This window comes from Stegostoma tigrinum, unplaced genomic scaffold, assembly GCF_030684315.1.
Source record: "Stegostoma tigrinum isolate sSteTig4 unplaced genomic scaffold, sSteTig4.hap1 scaffold_80, whole genome shotgun sequence".
Classification (NCBI taxonomy): Eukaryota; Metazoa; Chordata; class Chondrichthyes; order Orectolobiformes; family Stegostomatidae; genus Stegostoma; species Stegostoma tigrinum.
Window position 1 is genome coordinate 472,199 of NW_026728747.1, and position 20,174 is coordinate 492,372.

The window sequence follows — 20,174 nt, forward strand, 5'->3', positions numbered from 1 at the left end:
CGCTGTAGAACATACCATGTGTATGACAAAAGAGCAAAATTATAAGAGAAATCTAGTTCAAAACCGAGGTAACAGAGCGCCTTTTTAAAATGAACAAGAATGTGTGATTAACACACTTCATAGCTGCAACCTAGTGTGATTTAAATGAATGCTGATTACCAGCAGTGAAATAGGGGCTGTAAGATCCACTATTTGAAACGAGTAAAGAGCCAATTAGTTTGTACTTTGGATTTGGATGTAGTGAGAATGCACGTCGGTTGAAAGAGATGGATGTTTTAGTTTAAATTGTACTGAGTCCTGCTTCATAAATATAAAGGAGGGCTTCATAACATACAAAGCTACTGTTCCTCCACCATTGTTCTGCAGAAATTACTGAACCAAACGACAGAATATGACCAGCATCATAAGACCATAAGACATAGGAGTGGAAGTGAGGCCATTCGGCCCATCAAGTCCACTCTGCAATTTAAATCATGGCTGATGGGCATTTCAACACCACTTCCCTGCACTCTCCCCCTCGCCCTTGATTCCTTTTGGGATCAAGAATTTGTCGATCTCTGCCTGGAAGGCATCCAACGTCCTGGCCTCCACTGCAATCTGCGGCAATGAATTCACAAGCCCACCACTCTGGCTGAAGACGTGTCGTCTCATTTCAGTTTTAAATTTACCCCCTCTAATTTTAAGGCTGTGCCCACGGGTCCTAGTCTCCCCGCCTAACGGAAACAACTTCCTAGTGTCCACCCCTTCTAAACCATACATTATCACTGACGGTTCCCGAGTTAGATTTGACATCGTGCATTTGAGAAGGAAATGGCCTGTTTCCTTCATTCCAGAGTACTTTTGTGAATCATTGTATTTATTTCTAGGCCAAATACAGGAATTAATTTTATTTGATAGCTCAATAAGTTAAAACTGTAATCAAAGTTAGTTTTCTTCCTCCTTTGTAGTGGATCTGTTGGAGTTGCACACAGCGCAACGCGTCTTTGATCAACACAAATTGACACAAACCGAGCAACTTCTGAATGTGACTGAAGTAATCAACTGTTTAACGTCCATTTATGATGTTTTGGAACAAAACCACAAGGACTTGGTCAATGTGCCACTCTGTGTCGACATGTGTCTGAACTGGCTGCTGAACGTATTTGATACGTATGTATGATTTACACTTTAATGTAGTATGTTTAGATTCTCCTAAGGTGCATTTAAACTGCATCCGACGGATTGGATTTTGATATGTATATGATCCGTTCAGTGAATATGAAGATTGTCGACTGATTAAAATCAATCCTGGTATTGTTGACATAAGGTTTCAGTATGTTCTAATTTCATTTCACTTAAACAGATAAAGTAGTTGAAAGTTTTAGCGATTTTTGTTTTAAATCGTAAAATTGAAACTGATATACTTTGGAATCCATTTGGTCAGATCTGTACAGGATCATGTAGACATCTCGACACTCTGATTGTAATGCTCTTCACGGTGACAAATGTTAGTGCTGGAGAAAGACGTGTATAAAGTACACAATATGAACATCATCCAGTTAATGTCAAGGAATAAACGGCCAGATGTAGAATAAATTTTTATGTGACCCTCAATCTCGTAGAGTCATACAGCATAGAAACACCGTGTCTATGCCTCCCAACATACACCAAGCTGCACTAATCTCATTTATCTGCACTTGTTCCACAGCCTACTTGACCGAGCATTTTAAATGCTCATCCCAGATGCTTTTTAAATGTTGAGAATACCTGCCTCAACTACCCTCTCAGGCAGCGTGCTCCATACGTCTACCACTTTTTAGATGAAAAAGCTTTTCCTCAGACTTCCTCCAAAGCATTTAATCCTCACCGTAAACTTGTGCCATCTGGTCTTAGACACATGTGCCATGGAGAAAGGATTCTCACAATGTATTCTGCCCGTGCCTGTCATAATTTTCTTTGCCTCAATCAGATCCCAACCCCAACCTCAGCCTCCTCTGCTCCAAGGAAAACAAACCCAGCATACCAGTCTATCTCATAACTGAGACTTTTTAACCTAGCCAGTATCTTGAAGAGCATTAACTGTGCCATTGTGGTATTTTCCAGACTAATTGTCGTTCAGCTTATCTCAGTCAGATTGTTTAGTAAACTCCATTTAGGAATAATGTTATGCACTTCACTTGGAAATGTATTAGGACTGTGACAGTATATTGGGGAATCCTTGCAAGCGGAGAGAATTTTATTTTCTTTCAGTCCAGGCTGGATACAATTCTAGGACTTGGCAATGGACGTCCAGGGTTAAACTTTCGGTGTCCTCCTATCCACCCCAACCACCTTGAATTTACCATTAATATAAAATTGAGCTTTGTCTGCATGAGATGTGTTCCAATATTAAATTGTTATTGCGACTGTCAATTTTGACATTCTTCATTAGGTGCGTACCCTTCATATTGATAGCAGCTCAAGCTGCTTCAGGATGTCAAAACCAAAATGTTGCCTTTTCCAGGGAAATTGTAGATATTGAGCTGAAATTCTCGCTAGGGAGCACTGAACGACATGCACTATTTCCCAGTACCACCTCATTAGTACTTATTCCCTTTTTCTACCTGCCAGACAGAAACTGGATGCTCCGAATTAACGACATGAAATTCTGAGTGGGTGTGTGGTGCTTCCACATTGCTCGATGCTCCTCTGCACCTCCAACTTGGGCACTAGTCCGCAGCATCTGCAGCCACACCCATCAGGATCACCCCATGTCCACAGTTTTGACATGTGACATGTTCCAGCCTCAGAACATCATGGCACATCACAGATCTGCTTTCAGTACTCTTCTGTACTTCATTGCTGCATTCTGGATTGCAGCAGCCCCCCTCATTGCAGTGCTACTGCCAGGGCACTTTTGGATGCAGGGACAGGCACCCATTCATGTATTGGGCCATGTTACACATCAGGACACCTTGCTTGAGCTCTCAACTCTCATTGTGTCCCTGCATGAATGCTAACAGCTCCTCTGCCTTGTCTTCATTTGCCTTGTCTTCTTAAGGTTTGCCCCTCCGCCACATCTAACAGACTCATAACGCTACTATGTTGATTAACTTTTTAGCATCGAGACCAAGCCAGACAGCTTGTCATGCTTGTTAGCAGTCATCAATCAAAGGAGTGGATGTGTTGCCGTTCAGCACCGTGATATGTTGATCTCACACCTGCAGTCTGTGCCAGCTGCAGAAGCACAGAAGGCATTGCATTGTCTCCAACCACATGGTCATGCTTCAGGTTCCGAGGGGAATGGTCTCCAGTCAAGCGAGGCACTTTCAGGTAGCAGATCTAGGTAACTCCAGGGCATTGTCTGATATCACTCGAGGGGCTTGGATGCAATTAGTTGGCTGCTCAGAATGACCATGGTCAGGACACTGTCGTCATAGGTTGTGAGAAGTCAAACATTAGACACCTCACTACCTGTGTTAGCTCTTTCTGCCCTACTGTGGGCTGTTTTTCCTGGAATGAAACAAAGGGAGGAATTGAGTGAGATGAAATGAGCTGGTGCATTTGTTAGTGCTCATGTATGTTTGGGAAGGGAGGTGAGGTCTCCTGGGTGAGAGCAAGAGGCACAGAGAACATACAGGAATAATAGCCTTGGGGCCTCAAGTAGACGAGAGCAAGCGAAGACAGACATTGAATGCTTTGGTGAGAATGGTATTACATGAGCTGTGCTGAAGGGTGGTGCAGAATTAGAGAGAGTGTGAATGTGAGGTAGCACAGACCAATGAGGATCCTCTTCCATTGGAGCAGAGGTCACTGATCCTGCAGCACTGCTGTATGGTTCTTTTGGTGGTTGAGACTGCATTGACACTGGACAGCCTCAGATGAGTCTGGCTGAATATTGTGTTGTGGCCTCCTGTGCTTGTGCTTGGGAAAGAGGACAGTCCTCCACTGCACCAAGCCATCCACCAGGACCTCCAGGTCTCTAACTGTAAATAAGGTGCTAATTTCCCCTTTCCTGCCCTGTCTGGGACAATTGCTATGAACTGTACAAGGCAGTTCTGGATTCTGGGTATTTTACTGGTTCACAATAGCCTTTAAACATGGCACTAGTGCCAGTAATACCGGGATGTTTCAGTGGTGGCAAACACGTGCAGTTACGATGAGTGTAGAACTAACTAGCGTCGGCTGAGGGAGGCACTATAGGAGCATTGTTGCTAGTTATTGAATATGTTTGCAACAACAGAGTGGGAAAATTTGTTAGGTCTTTTGGAGAGATACTGTCCTTGCAGTGCAATAAAAATAACACTGAACTAACATTCCAGTGTTTTCGACCTTCAGATTTCAGAACAGATTTAGACCATTCAGCCCATTGAGTGGGATCTGTCATTCTCAACCTCCTGTGTCCTCACTAAGCAAGAACATATCTATCTATGCCTGAAATCAACTCTGACTTGGCCTCCACAGCTTTCTGCATCAATGAGTTCCACAGATTCACAACTTTCTGACTGAAGAAATTCCTCCTCACCTCCATCCTGAAAGGTGGTCCCTTTGACTCTGAGGCTGTGCCCTCAGGTCCTGGTCTCTCCTACTCGTGGAAACATCATCTCCATGTCCACTCTATCCAGTCCTGACTGACCTTCAGTGTGACCCCCTTCGTCCTTCTAAACTCCATCGAGTACAGACCCAGAGTTCTCAGCCACTCCTCACGTGACAGTGCCTTCATCCCCAGGATTATGTTTGAGAACCTCCTCTAGACCCTGACAAAGGCCAGCACATCCATCTTTAGATAGATGGCCAAAAACTGCTCTTAATATTCCAAATGCAAGATAACCAGAGCCTTACACAGCCTCAGCAATACATCTCTGCTCTTATATTTTTGCCGTCTTGAAATGAATGCTGATATTGCATTTGCCTTCCCAACTGCCAACTGAACCTGCATGTTAAAAGAATCCTGAACTGGGGCATCTTTGTGGTTCAGATTTCTGAAGCCTTTCCCCATTTAGAAAATAGTCTATGCCTGTACTTGCCCATCTCTACAGACTCTCTGTGACCTCCCCACTTCCTCAACACTACTTGCCTCTCCACCTATCGAAATGTCATCTGCAGACTTAGCAACAACGCCCTGTGGACAACAATACCATCAGTTCCTTTGTCGAGATTGCTAATGTATAACGTGAATGGCTGTAGTCTGATCTCTGATGAGTGCGGAACTCCTGTAGTTGCTGGCTGCCATCCTGAAAAAGACCCTTTTATTGCCACTCTCTGCATTCTGCCAGTTAGCCGATCCTCTGTCCATGCCAGTACCTACTCCCGAACACCATAAGCTCATTTTTTATTTTGAAGACTCCTGTGTGTCACCTTGTCAAAGGCTTTCTGGAATTCCAAATAGATAAAGTTCAATGGCTCTCTTTGGTTTTGACTCACTGGTTACATTCCCAAAGAAACTAACAGAGACCTTCCCTTGACAAAGTTGTGTTTTCTCAGCCCAATTTACCATGTATTTCCAAGTATTGCCATGTACTTCCAAGCATTGTCTGGTCTCATCCTTAATAATAGACTCTGAAATCTGACCCAATGACCAGCGCCAGGCTAACAGGTCTGTAATTTCTCATCTTTTGCCTCCCTCCATTTTAAACAGGGGTGTTATATTTGCCATTTTGCACTCCTTTGGGACCCACCCTGACTCCAGTAATTCCTGAAAGATCACCAATGGTCTTCTCACTTATCTCCTTCAGAACTCTGGGGGACAGTCCATCTGGTCCATGTAATTTACCATCTTCTCTGAATTATAGAATTCCTACAGAGCGGAAAGAGGCCATTGGGTCTGCACCACCTCCGCAAAGAACATCCCACCAAGACCCAGCCCTGTACTCTTTCCCGGCAAGCTCACATTTGCCACGGCTGATCCACCTTGCCTGCACATCTTTGGACTGTGGATGGAAATCAGAGCACCTGGCGGAGACACATGCAGACATGGAGAGAATGTACAAATTCCACACAGACCCTTCAGCTTCCCCTGTACCTTCTCCTTAGTGATGGCCACTGCACTCACTTCTGCTTCAGACTCCCTTAAAGCTCTACTACTGGTGCCTTCCAACCTCAAGACTGATGCAAAATACTTGTTCAGTTCCTCTGCCATTTCTTTGTTCCCCAACACTACTTATTTGGCCCCTCTTGAAATTTTCTTTGCATTTTCAGGGGTGTTTACAATAACAATATCTACTTTATAGTGTTGACAAATGGATTGTTTAGATCATCACAGAAACAATAAGCAAAATTCGTCAGTATTCTCATTTAACAATTATATATATTAATATCACAGTCAATGCATTTCCATCAGGTAAGCGCGTAGCTGGAACTTTCTAACCCGGCAGTTTTCACTTTTCTGTTCTTAACAAGAATACCTATTTATTACAACAGCATAGATTCTAGCTACAGACAGATGTTTACAAACATTGGACATATATCTGTATGAATTAAAACTGTAAACCCCCTGTCAACTCATCTTCCTGCAGACAAACATAGAGTGGAGATGGATAAACCATGGATATTATAGGTGGAAAAAAATGCGAATTAAGTCCTAACTAAGTGGTCCCGGTTCACAGGATTTGCCAAGATGATCTTGAGAATGAAAAACAAATGAATAAATATCGCAGAGTGACTTATTATCTATTAAAGCATGTGTTGATGATATGGCATTGCTGTGATCATAAAATAGAACATTGTCCAATTTCCTGTGAGCATTACCGTAGTTTTCATTTGTATTCTCCATGTCGGGAACATATTTATTTGGTACTTTACTGACTAAGTGACGCTCGCTCATCTACAGTGTTCAGTTGCAAACAGCCAATATTTTATTATTCTAATTGAGTAACCATGGTTTGGAATTTTGTCATGGAAATGTATTTCACTTATGTTACTCTGCGTAATTGTAGCCAATCCTCCATTGGCAAAGAAACACACAACTACAGCAGTTAATAAAAGAAAGAACTGCATTTATGTAGCACATTTTATGGTCTCAGGCATAAAAAGTACTTTATAGGCAGCTAAACTACCTTTGAAATGTCGTCACTGATGTAGCATAAGAAAACCTGTTGTATTTAAAATAGTCAGAAGTAAAGAAATATGAAATGAAGTAATAATAAAAATAGTGAAAAAATATGAAATTATAAATGTGAAGAAATATAAAATCTCCAGTCCCTTGCGAGTGGAGACATAGAATCAGGAGATGTAGAGTCAGTATGGAGCCTACCAGGGAGGAGGCCATTCTGGATCTGGTGTTGTGCAACCAACCGGATTTGATCAGGGACCTCGAAGTAAAGGAGCCATGAGGAGGTAGTGACCATAATACAATAATTTTTGATCTGCAATTTGAGAGGGAGAAGGGAGAATTGGAAGTGTCAGTATTGTAGGAACGAGGGAGCTATGAGGGAGGAGCTGGCTAAAGTTCAATGGTTCAATACCCTCGCCGGGATGGCAGTGAAACAACAATGGCAGGTATTTCTGGATATAATGCAAAAGATGCAGGATCAGTTCATTCCAAGGAGGAAAAAAGATCCTAAGGGGAGGCAGGGATGGCCGTGGCTGACGAGAGAAGTTAAGGACTCTATAAAGATAAAAGAGAAGTAGTATAACCGAGCGAAGATTAGCGGGAAGCCGGAGGACTGGGAAGCTTTTCAAGAGCAACAGAAGATAACTAAAAAGGCAATACGCAGAGAATAAAATGAGGTACGAAGGAAAACTGGCGAAAAATATAAAGGAGGATAGTCAAAGTTTTTTTTAGGTGTGTGGAAAAAAAATGGTTAAGACTAAAATTGAGCCCTTGAAGACAGAAACGAGTGAATTTATTTAATGGGAACAAGGAAATGGCAGAAGAGTTGAATAGGTACTTTGGATCTGTCTTCACTAGGCAAGACACAAGCAATCTCCCAGATGTAATCGTGGCTGAAGGACCTAGGGTAATGGATGAACTGAAGGATATTTATATTAGGCAAGAAATGGTGTTGGATAGACTGTTGGGTCTGAAGGCTGATACGTCCTGATGGTCTGCATCCCAGGGTACTTAAGGAGGTGGCTCTAGAAATTGTGAACACATTGGTAATCATTTTCCAATGTTCTCTAGATTCAGGATCAGTTCCTGCGGATTGGAGGGTGGCTAATGTTGTCCCACTTTTCAAGAAAGGAGGGAGAGAGAAAATGGAAATTATCGACCGGTTAGCCAGACGTCAGTGGTGGGAAAGAATTATAAAATTAAATTGCGATTCATTTGGACAGCAGCAACAGGATAGGTCAGAGTCAGCATGGATTTACGAAGGGGAAATTGTGCTTGACTTATCTTCTGGAATTTTTTGGGAACGTAACTATGAAAATGGACGAGGGAAAACTCGTGGATGTAGTCTACCTGGACTTTCAGAAAGCCTTTGATAAAGTCCCACTTAGGAGATTAGTGAGCAAAATTCGGGCACATGGTATTGTGGGCAAAATACTGACTTTGGTTGTAAACTGGCTGTCTGACAGGAAGCAAAGACTAGTGATAAACGGGTCCCTTTCAGAATGGCAGGTGGTGACCAGTGGGGTACCACAAGGTTCGGTGCTGGGACAGCAGCTGTTTACAATATACATTAATGATATAGATGAAGGCATGAAAAGTAATGTTAGCAAATTTGCCAATGACACATAGCTGGGTGGCAGTGTGAAATATGAGGAGGATGTTATGAGAATACAGGGTGACTTCGACAGGCTAGGTGAGTGGACGGATGCATGACAGATGCTGTTTAATGTGGATAAATGTGTGGTTATCCACTTTGGTGACAAGAACAAGAAGGCAGATTACTATCGAAATGGAGTCAAGTTAGGTCAAGGGGAAGTACAACGAGATGCAGGTGTTCTTGTACATCAGTCAATGAACGCAAGCATGCAGGTACAGCAGGCAGTGAAGAAAGCCAATGGCATGCTGGCCTTCAAGAGGAATTGAGTATCGGAGCAAAGAGGTCCATCTGCAGCTGTACCGGGACATGGCTTAGAAGGATGAGAAGGGGTCTGATTGAGACGTATAAGATTATGAAAGGATTAGACACTCTGGAGGCAGGAACCATGTTTCTGCTGATGATTGAGTCCAGAACCAGAGGACACAGTATAAAAATAAGGGATAGGGCATTTAGAACAGAGTTGAGGAAAAACTTCTTCACCCAGAGAGTGGTGGATATATGGAATGCTCTGCCCCAGAAGGCAGTGGAGGGCAAGTCTCTGGACACTTTCAAGAAGAGATAGGTACAGCTTTTAAAGATAGTGGAATCAAGTATTATGGAGATAAGGCAGGGACAGGATACTGATTGTGGATGATCAGCCATGATTATAATGAATGGTGGTGCTGGCTCGAAGGGCCGAATGGCCTTATCCTGCCCCTGTTGTCTATTGTAAAAGTTAATTGTATAAGAATGATTAAGACGGTCCCTTTATGTATGGTGTTGGCAGCTTGTTCAGATAGGGAAAACAACATGGCTGATCTTGATTCCGCTCCTATTTGTTACACAGAAGCCTCTTCGAGCAATAATTCTTGAATGTTGATGGGACGTTGAAACACAGGTAGATTATCGTGATCACTTGTTGAAAATGGATAGCAGCTAGTAGTTCTCTTTCCACTCAACTAGTGACCAGTCGGCAATGGTCAAACAGTGCATAACCCAGAGATCACAAGCTCCCCTGAGACATGATGTCAGTTGAGTCTCATGAATAACTACCTGCAGATGGACTATCTGTAGATTAAACATGGTATTAAATCTCACATATACTGCTCTCAACCATTTTAATCAAAGTGTTTATCACTCGTTGCATCGAAACAGATCACACAAACTGAAATGGCATATGCACAAATACCAACATACAAGTTCTATATAGTGGCATTTTGTTTAAAGTTGTATTTATTAAATGAAAGGGTGGAGTATAATCTTCACAAATCATATTAAGATGCTGTAGAAATCTATGGAAGTGAGAAATTTGTTTTTTGATTCAATACATGTCTGACAAATGACAATTCAAAGAGATCTTTGTTTCAGCTCGAGTGGGTCGCGGAGTCGTCCTCATTAGGGGCATTTAAGTGACTATTAGACAGGCATATGGATGGTAGTTTAAGATAGGGGTGGAGGTTAGATAGACCTGAGGTTTAGGGTAAAAGTTCGGCAGAACATTGTGGGCTGAAGGGCCTGTACTGTTCGATGTTCTATGTATGTTATGCTGTATTCAAATAAGTAAAGTCAGTCATGACATTCTGCAACTTCCTTTTCCAGGGGTATGAGTGGAAGAATCAGAGTGCTTTCTTTGAAAATTGGCTTGACGTGACTCTTCAAGGATCATCTAGAGGAAAAATACAAGTGTCAGTACTAAATCTATCATTGCTGATACACATGTAAACTGTAGATTTAACTGTATGTAAACTTTGTTTAACAAACTAGCACACTCAATAAACTGACAAAAATTATACACCAGATGTTTACTGTATTCTCATAATCTCTGTGATGTCTGGTGAGGGTGCAAGTGAGAAGGCTCCCTGCCAGTAAGTTTTAGTTAAGGCAAAGTTGCTTCATTACTGAAGGTATTTATACTGTAAATGAAGGAGAACAGTGATGCATATATCCTGTGCATTATGTTCCGATTATTGAGTGTGTGTTTTTTTGTGCGTGTGCACCTATTGATCAACTGGAATTTTTGATTACTCAGCACATTCCTGGTACCACGGGTGCTGTTTAACAAAAGGTTTGCTGTATTAGTATATTTCTGTAATTAGTCATTACCACTATGAATGTTAAGTCATAACTTGGTCTGTGCAGAATCTGCACAGTGCATTCCTGCAAGATAAATGATGCGCTACATATGTATGATGCTATTGTTTCTCAAAGACACTAACCTTAGCAGCTGTTTTTGTTCCCAATCATGTTTTCATCATTAGAATACTGGGAAAAATATTCAGAACTGTGGTATGACTCAAGTGCTCAGTTGCAGCAGTGGTAACACTTAGTGTGAGGTTATGTTTTTGCCCATTTGTTGTGCTGTTTGTCAACAATGTATCTCACAAACTAATGGGCATATTTCATTGAAAGCTGGTACGTATGGGTATGGTCAAAGGAAGAACTGATTAGTTTTTGACAGATCCAGATTTATTTCTCTATTTTTTTAAAGCATCAGTTAAAATCGGTCGGATAGGCAAATGATCATCTTTCTGGAATATTGTTGATTGATTTAGAATGTTGTGGATTGTGTCAGCCCTGACAGTAGAATTTGTCCCAACTATCAAAATATGAGCAGATCTTTGAGAGCAGATTATCAAATTGGCCTGAAGCTTTCTCAGTGAGATGGAAGCTTTTAATAAAAAGGATTTATTTTGTTAGCCTTGCTTTTACAAAGAATCAGTCAAGTGGAGAAATGCCTCCAAGAAAAGCTGTGTAATTATAGACTCATGGATGTTTGTTGCACAGGAGGAGGCCGTGTGGTCTGTAGTTCCTGCACTACTCAACAAAGATCTGTCTACATTGAACTCACATGGCATTGATTTCCTTTTTGACTGTTTGGCCCATAGCCCTGGAGCCTACGGCAACACAAGTGAACATCTAAATACTGCTTAAATATTCAGACACTTTCTGAATCAGTCACACTTTCAGTCAGTGAACTCAGGACTCCCACCACACTGGGGTAAATAGGTTCTCCTCAACTCCCCTCCCCTGTCTACGAATGGAAAAAGCAACTTCCAGTTATCCTTTCTATGCCCTTCAAAATCTTAAACACCTTTACCAGGTCCCCTTGTCTGCTCCACTCTTGGCATCGGTCAGTTGGGCAGGTCAGTGGCAAATTGATATAGCCTGAAGAAGGAATAAGATAAGAGAGTACTTCATGTGGCAAAGCCTGTCATGCCCGATGGAGGACAGCAACGGCCGTCAGCAGTGAAGTCCACTGGCAAGGATGGGCGGGCCTGAGCCCAGCACAGGGGAATACAAGCCGTCACTGTGGAGCCCTCGTTCAGTGTGTCTGCAAACTCGTGGCTTCAGAAAGGACTGTAATGTTTGACTTTTTAAACTTTTGTTTTTATTTTTCTACTGTTATATTAAGAAGACTGTCGTGCTGAACTTGTTAACTTATTCATTTATTTTTCTAACATAGAACATGGAACGGTACAGCACAGTACAGGCCCTTCGGCCCACGATGTTGTACCGAACTTTTACCGTCATCCTAAGGTCTATCTAACCTCCACTCCTACCTTATACTGTCATTCATGTGCTTGACTAATAGCCGATTAAATGCCCCTAATGAGGCTGACTCCACTACCCTCTCCAGCATTGCATTCCACTCCCCTACGACTCTGAGTAAAGAAGGATGGATAAATTTTCTACATCTGCATCTAAAATTTCGTACCGAGGTACTTTGTACCTGAGATGGCACCGTCTGAGGTGACATTGTACTCTTGTACCCTGTATTGAATACATGTGATAATAAAACCTAAATCTAAATCTAATGCATAGCAGGACACTGGGAAGCTTAGAGGAGAAAAGGGATCCTGGGGTACTTGTTCATAAATTCCTGAAGGAGTCAGGTCAGGCTAATAAGGGTTGTTACAAAGACATATAGGACATCTCCCTTTATCAGTCGTGGCATAGATTGTAAGAGTGGGGAGGTCACTTTGGAGCTGTTTAAAAGTTTGGTTAGGCCACAGCTGGAGTCACGTGTGGAGTTTTGGTCACCACCCATTAGGAAGGATGTGATTGTACTGGAGGGAATGAAAAGGATGTTGCATGTGTTGGAGCATTTTAGCTGTGAAGAAAGGCTGGAAAAATTCAGATTATTTTCTGTGAAGCAGAGAACGTTTGGCGGGGTGAGTGGAGGTCCTGATAGAGGCATAGAAGATTATGAGAGGTATAGATAGGTTGAGTAGAAAGCATTGTTCCCCTTAGTTAAAGCATCAATAACAACAGGGCACAATTTTAAAGAGAAAGACGGGAAATTTAGAGGAGCTTTGCGGAAAATCATTTTCATCCAGAGTGTGGTAAAGGTCTGGAATGCATTGCCTGGGAGGGAAGTTGAAACAGGAAACCGTACAACCTTTGAAAAGTACTTGGATGAGCACTTGTAATGTCATAATATTTTTGAGAATGGTCTAGTGTGTAAAAATGTCGCAGTGTATTTTTAGAGGTACAGCCTTAGTGGGCTGTAGGACCTCTTCTGTACTCTATGATTCCATGAGAACCCCCAGCCCAGGCAGCATCTTGGTTTTTTCAGTAATCTCCAGGATCACACCCTTCATAGTGTGATCCCTTGCCTTGTTAGCCCTCCCGAGTTCGTTAGCTCACACTTTTCCTGGTTGAGTTCCAATTGCTGTGTCCCGCTGACCAGTCTGTTGATCTCCTCCTGAAGTTTATTCTTCCTGTCTGTCAACCAATTTGCCAATTTGCCAATTTGCCTTTGATTCCATGGCTGTTATTTACATGACCATTCCACCGATATCCTCCTCACTGAATTAGTGATTTGCTAGTGACACGGTCATACAAATTGTGTTTAAGCCCAAATGAAGAATATACATGACAAACTTCAAGGGTCCTTGTGGCAAGCCCTGCACAACCCCACTGAAAGCAAACATCCTGTCAAATAGACATCCCTCTACCATCAATCACCCTGTGCTCTCTGCCTCAGCCAGTTTTGGCTCCAGTGTGCCTCTTTGCCTTTGATCCCGTTGACTGTTGCTTTCTTGATCAGTCTGCCAAGGGGGACTTTACTAAGTCAACATCAAATGCAGAAGTTCATCAATCTTCCAACATCTCCTCAAATTTGGATCAAATTTCTGAAATGTGACCTCATCTTAACAAATCCATACTGACTGTCCCTGATTAATTCATGCAAGTACATTCTACCCCTAAGAATGCCTCTTTGTAGCTTCTCCAGTGCTGAGATTATTCTGACTGGTCTTTAATTTCCTGGTCTGTTTCTTTGTCCGTTTGATAATAGTGGGACAATGTTAATAGTCCTTCATGACTTCACGTGTGATTGACAAGGGTTTGAAAATTGCTGCCAGGGGCCCAGATATCTCCTCCCTCACTTCCCTCGCTAACTGGTATACGTTTCAGTTCGGCCTGCAGATGTATCCACTTTTAAAGTTGCTAAACCAGCTGCATCTCCCTATGTCTTAACCTCTGATGTTCCGAGGTCCTCTGCCCTGATATCTATACTTGCAGTGTCCTTCTCCGTTGTGAAGATTGACGCAAAATATTCATTGAGGACAGTGCCCATGTTTTCCAGGTCCACACAAAGATTACCTCTGTGAAATGAATGAGGAGATATCAGAGAGTTTTGAGATTTACAATCAAGAAAGAAATTGACAAAATGACTTCCTTGGAGAATCATACAACATACATTGTCCATTGTTGTAAACAAACAGAAGTTTTTGTTTCCACAGTTGTTTGCAAATAGCCAATCAAGATCATAAAATAATCTTTTAACATAATTTACAAAACAAGGCAATTGAGGAAGATGTATTGGATGTATTGAACTCTCAACTACCTCCCTTAAGTTGAGGAATATCAATATTTTTCTTCTGGATAACTTTGGCAGATCTCTTCAAACAAGTCGCTGAACCCACAGATTTATGTGACCAACGAAGCCTGAGTCTTTTGCTTTACGATGCAGTCCAGATCCCTTGGCAGCTGGGTGAGGTAGCTTCATTTGGAGGCTGCAACATTGAACCAAGTATCCGCAGTTGCTTCCAACATGTAAGTGTGCTCTGCACCAATTCATAAGGTCAAGCGGGTCCACTTGCCAGTATGATTTTTGTGCTCATTTTTGGTTTGAATTGGTTCCAGAGGCCAACATGTACCACCACTAATCCAAGGCTATCATGTTGATAAGTAGTCAATGTTTTTATTAGATTAATGACAAAAAACAATGTCAGAAACCCCAGTGATAGTGTATGAGATACCATATCACTGAGGATAGCGGACGTAAGCTTGACATAATTAATCATGCAGCTGATCTTTTATTTCCCTCCAGGGCCAGAACAAACCAGAGATTGATGTTGAACGCTTTGTCGAGTGGATGAGATTGGAGCCTCAGTCCATGGTGTGGCTGCCTGTTCGACACCGTGTGGCAGCTGCTGAAACTGCAAAACATCAGGCTAAGTGTAACATCTGCAAAGAGTACCCAATCGTAGGTTTCAGGTGAGATGTGCAAACCAGCAGAAAGTTAGTGGGAATTAGTTTTTAAAGAAAGCTTTAACTTTAGATGTTCTATTGGAAACTCTGTCAGTAAATGATAACTGAAATCGTCAAAAATCCCAACAAATTTATGGACCAGAGAAGTAATTAGGATAAATTAAGTATCAACTTCTTTACCTTAATTTTTGTGAGAGGTGAATGCTGCATGTTTATGGTATTTTGTTCACAGTTGCATTGATCACAGACACTGTGGCTCAGAACGGATTGTAACTCGACTTGCGGTTGCTTCTGTAATTTGCAATTATTGGGAATTTACAGAAAGGCCTTTTTATTAGTCCTGTAATCAGTGTGTGTGCATCCTATGAAAGTGATTGCTGTGGTGTTGCTAAATGATCGATAAAACTTCTTGTCCATAATTAGTAAATTAAAATGCATATTTGGACAGGATTTCTAAGGGGTAATTGAACCTTTTTGGTTAACTATTCTCCTACATTTCTACGATTGACCATCTTGGAAAAGGTGCATGTTACTGCCATTGATCTGACCAAACAACTCCCTGTCTAAGAAGTGAGACCCCAACTGTGGATGAAACTATGACTGCCGTAACTAAGTAAAGAGCAACAGCGACCCGGAGTCAATTGAATTCCATCTGAAGCTTGAGGAATGGTGGCCTAACTCTGAAGGCCAAGATCTGTTAGCTTTTCATGGACTATGAGGAACAGGGCAGGATTTCACAGAATCTTTAAGATGCCATATCTTGTACAAAACTGAAGGAGAAATGTCAGATTGCTCAAAGAACCATGGGATCACCAGCCTTTCCATTGCTGGGAAGATTCTGGCAAGGTTACTTCTGAATAGGTTTATGCCACCATGGCAGATGAAAACCTTCCATGTGAAGGGAACTTTGTGAAAATGTTGGAGACAGAGCAGGACCAAATTACAGGAATGATTCCAGGGATGAGATATTTCATTATGAAAATTGACTGGGGGAGTTGTGACAGTTTTCCCCGACTTTCCTAGCATTTGTTTCTCCCCAAACAATTTACCGTTTCTTCAAAATAAAAAGAAATATGTAATTTAACTACTTAACTTGCATTCCTTCAAAGGTTGAAAATATCTAAACAAAAATGAACATTTCTCTTACTTCTTTATAGGTACCGCAGTCTCAAGCACTTCAATTCTGACATCTGCCAAAGCTGTTTCTTTTCGGGGCGCACATCAAAGGGACACAAGTTACATTGCCCCATGGTGGAGTACTGCACTCCGGTGAGTAATATATTATTCCACTTGATAGAATTGTTCCAATCAGTGGAAACTTAGGGATTTAACCATTTAAATACAATCTTCCCTCAAAGTTGAAGTAGTTTGCTAAAATGATAAAAGGCCAACAGCTTAAATCAGGCTTCAATACCAGAAATGCAATATTGTGCAGAAGCTCTTTGAGGTCAAGTTGAGGCTCAAGGAAGAATGTGTCATCACGCCCACCCTTTTCTCCAGCTTTGTCACCGCCATTCTTAATCTCGTGAAGAACAAGCTTCCCAGTGGCCTGGACAGGATTGATGGAAAACCTTTTAACCTCAACCAGTTGAAATCGAAGAAGAAAATGACACTGACCTCGCATATGGAACTTCAGTATGTGGTTCACAATGTCATTTCCGCTCTCAGAAGTCTTCAAATCTCCCTTAAGGCCTTTGCAGAAGTGTACTGAAGAATTAGCCTCAACCTTAAATTTGCCACCCAGGTTGATCGGGTTGTTAAGAAGGCATACGGTGTGTTAGCTTTTATTCGTAGAGGGATTGAGTTTCAGAGCCATGAGGGCATGTTGCAGCTGTACAAAACTCTGGTGCAGCTGCACTTGGAGTATTACCTACAGTTCTGGTCACCGCATCACAGGAAGGATGTGGAAGCATTGGAAAAGGTGCAGAGGAGATTTATCATGATGTTGCCTGGTATGGAGGGAAGGCGTTTTGAGGAAAGGCTGAGGGACTTGAGGCTGTTTTCGTTAGAGAGAAGAAAATTAAGAGGCGACTTAATGGAACCGTACAAGATGATCAGAGCATTAGATAGGGTGGACAGTGAGAATCTTTTGGCTCGGATGGCCATGTTTGACACGGGCTGGACATAGCTTCAAATTGAGGGGTGATAGATATAGGACAGTGGTCAGAGGTAGGTTCTTTACTCAGAGAGTAGTAAGGGCGTGGAATGCCCTGCCTGCAACAGTAGTAGACTTGCCAACTTTTAGGGCATTTAAATGGTTGTTGGATAAACATATTGATGATAATGGAATAGTGTAGGTTTGTTGGACTTCAGGTTGGTTTCACAACATCAAGGCCGAAAGGGCCTGTACTGCGCTGTTATGTTCTGTGTTCGAACCTCAAGATGACTCAAATCCTTTACCAATCTGTCATGTTGTGATCCATCTTTTCATCAAAATTAATAGAGAAATCCTCCCAAATGTAGAACATTTCCCTTAGATGGGACGCTCTCTCTCTTTTAAGGCTGACATCGATACAGAGATTCTAACATTACGTCCAATCTGCGAGTGGCACCTTTGGACTCCTAAGGATGAGAATGCTCAATTGTGACATCTGTGCTGATCGCAAGATCCTTGAGTTCAAGGCATGCATCGTTCAGCCTCTTCTATATGACTGTGAAACCTGGATAACATAGAGCTGCCACTTCAAGACCCGTTCAGCACAGTTTTATCATGGATTCTCCACATCAGCGAGGAGGAAAAACCTCCCAGCATCAGCATTGACGCCATGATGATTTGAAACAAACCTCATTGGGATTGCCATGTACTTGGGATGCCTAAGTTATGACTACCAAAGTAAATTTTTGCCAACTCAAGGAAGGCATTTGAACAAGAAGAAGTCAAAGGAAGCATTTAAAAGACCTTGAAATGTTCCTTCAAGAAGTAGCACTTGGAGGTCAAAGTATGGATATCCCCATTCAGAAGAAACCAACTTGGGGGAATCTCCTGTATGAAGGCACATAATTCTTCATGAACACCAGACAAGAAGTTGAAGTGTGGGAAAGGAACTGGAGAAAGGAATGCCAATGTTCTCAAGGCCGAGACCACTTCCACCACTCCGAAAGACCTCCTAAACGTGTGGTCAGATATGTGGCTCCAGTTCAGGCTAATCAACCCGCACAGAGCTCAGGACCTGTGATATGGAATTTCCTAGCTGGGCAATCATACTTATCAGCCAGTGATGGTTCTTAATATTGTGCAGACTATGATTTGATCACAACTGAGTACTGTGTGTAGCTTTGAGCATTGCTATAGAAAGACCAGGTTTTATAGATTAATCAGAATGGTGCTACATGAGAAACTGGACTTAAGAAGAGATAGGTGATACTTAATTGTTATTTGTTTCTGGGCCACTGGCATCACTAACTGGGCCAGCATTTACTTCCCATCCTTAGTTACCCTTGTCATTGTTGAATCATTGTAGTCCATGTGCTGTAGGTAGACTCAGTCAGTCAGGGGCGAATTTCCAGGACTTTGACCCAGTGATAGTGAAAGAACAGCAATATATTTCCAAGTTGAGATGGTGAGTGGCTTAGACAGGGTGTTGTAGGTGGTGCTGTTCTCATATATCTGTTACCCTTGCCCTTGTAGCTGAAATTTGTCATAGGTTTGGAAAGTCCTATCTCAGGATCTTTTGCAGATTTCTCAGTGCATCTCATAGATGGTACACACTGCTGCTTTTGAGCACTGGAGGGAGTAGGTTGCTTTTTCCTGGATGGTGTTGAACTTGTTGAGTGCTTTTGCATCTGCACCCATCTAGGCAAGTGGGGAGTATTCCACCATTCTTCTGACTTGTTCCTGTAGCTGGTAGACAGGCCTGGGGAATCAGGAGGTGAGTTACTTGATGCAGTAATCCGAACTTTGGGCCTGCTCTTGTAGCCACTGCATTTAAATAGGAAGTCCAGTTGAATTTCTGTTCACTGGTAAAACCTGGGATTTTGATAGCGGACAATTCAGTGATGGTTACACCATTGAATGTCGAGGGACAATTTATGGATTTTCTCTTACTGGAGATGGTCATTACCTAGTATTTGTAAAGTATAAATGCGACTTGCCACTTAGCAGCCCAAGCCTAGACATCGTTCTGGCCTTGTTGCATTTGGACATGGACAGGTTCACTATCTGAGGAGTGGTGAATAATGCTGAATATTCTGCTATCTCTGGTGAACATCCCCACTTCTGAGCTTATGATGGAGAGAAGGTCATTGATAAGGCAGCTGAAGATGGTTAGGCTTAGGACTGTACTCTCAGGACCTCCTGCAGGTGACCTCCAACAACCAAAATGCCTCCCTTTAGGAGAGGCGATGACCTAATGGTATTATGACTGGACTAATAATCCAAACACTCAGGTAATGTGCTGAGGACTTGGTTCAAATTCCACGATGGCACATAATGGAATTTGAATTCAATGAAAATCTGGAATTAAGAGTCTAATGATGACCGTAAATCCATTGTCAATTGTTGGAAAAACCCATCTGATTCACTGATGTTCTTTAGGGAAGGAAACTGCGTCGCCTGGTGTGGCCTACATGGAACTCCAGATATCAGTTATGCAATTTGAGATGGGCAATAAAAGCTGGTCTAACCCGCAATGCCCTCTTTCCCATGAAAGAATGGAAAAAATATCGTCCTCTGTGCAGATATTATTCGAACCAGTGGTGAGTTTCTGCTGGATTCCCATCAGCTCCAGTTTTGGTAGCGCTCCTTGATGCCACACTCGGTCAAATGTAGCCATCCTTAGCTCACCTCCGGAATTCAACTCTTTCGACCATGTTTGAACAAAAGCTGTAATGAAGTCAGGAACTGATGAGGTGGCAGAATTGAGGATCTTGTACAGGGATCCGAGGGATGTGGCATATTGAGATTTCCAGAAAGAATTTGACCAGTTGCTGCATAAAAATGTGAACCAGAACGTTAGATCCAAGGGGATGAAGGGTAGAATATTGGTTTGAATAAAGGCCTGGCTAACTGACAGAAAGCTGAGTGTCAGGATA

General features: G+C 42.2%; 1 protein-coding gene across 8 annotated transcripts in view; it reads left to right on the forward strand.

Moving 5' to 3' along the window:
- LOC132209282 (dystrophin-related protein 2-like) overlaps positions 1 to 20,174 on the forward strand; it is a 157,336-nt gene that overhangs the window by 21,090 nt on the left and 116,072 nt on the right. For 5 of the 8 annotated variants that reach the window (XR_009445378.1, XR_009445379.1, XR_009445381.1 and 2 more), the window contains exons 3-7: positions 948 to 1,149; positions 10,245 to 10,330; positions 14,548 to 14,705; positions 14,983 to 15,149; positions 16,301 to 16,412. Coding sequence is in view for 1 of the 8 variants with exons in the window: in XM_059644410.1 (XP_059500393.1) it covers positions 15,028 to 15,149; positions 16,301 to 16,412 (234 nt within the window). In the remaining 7 variants the exon portion in view is untranslated. Of the gene's footprint in view, positions 1 to 947; positions 1,150 to 3,079; positions 3,142 to 10,244; positions 10,331 to 14,547; positions 14,706 to 14,982; positions 15,150 to 16,300; positions 16,413 to 20,174 lie in introns of those variants that run through there. The other 3 variants (XR_009445383.1, XM_059644410.1, XR_009445384.1) reach the window with 3 other exon arrangements.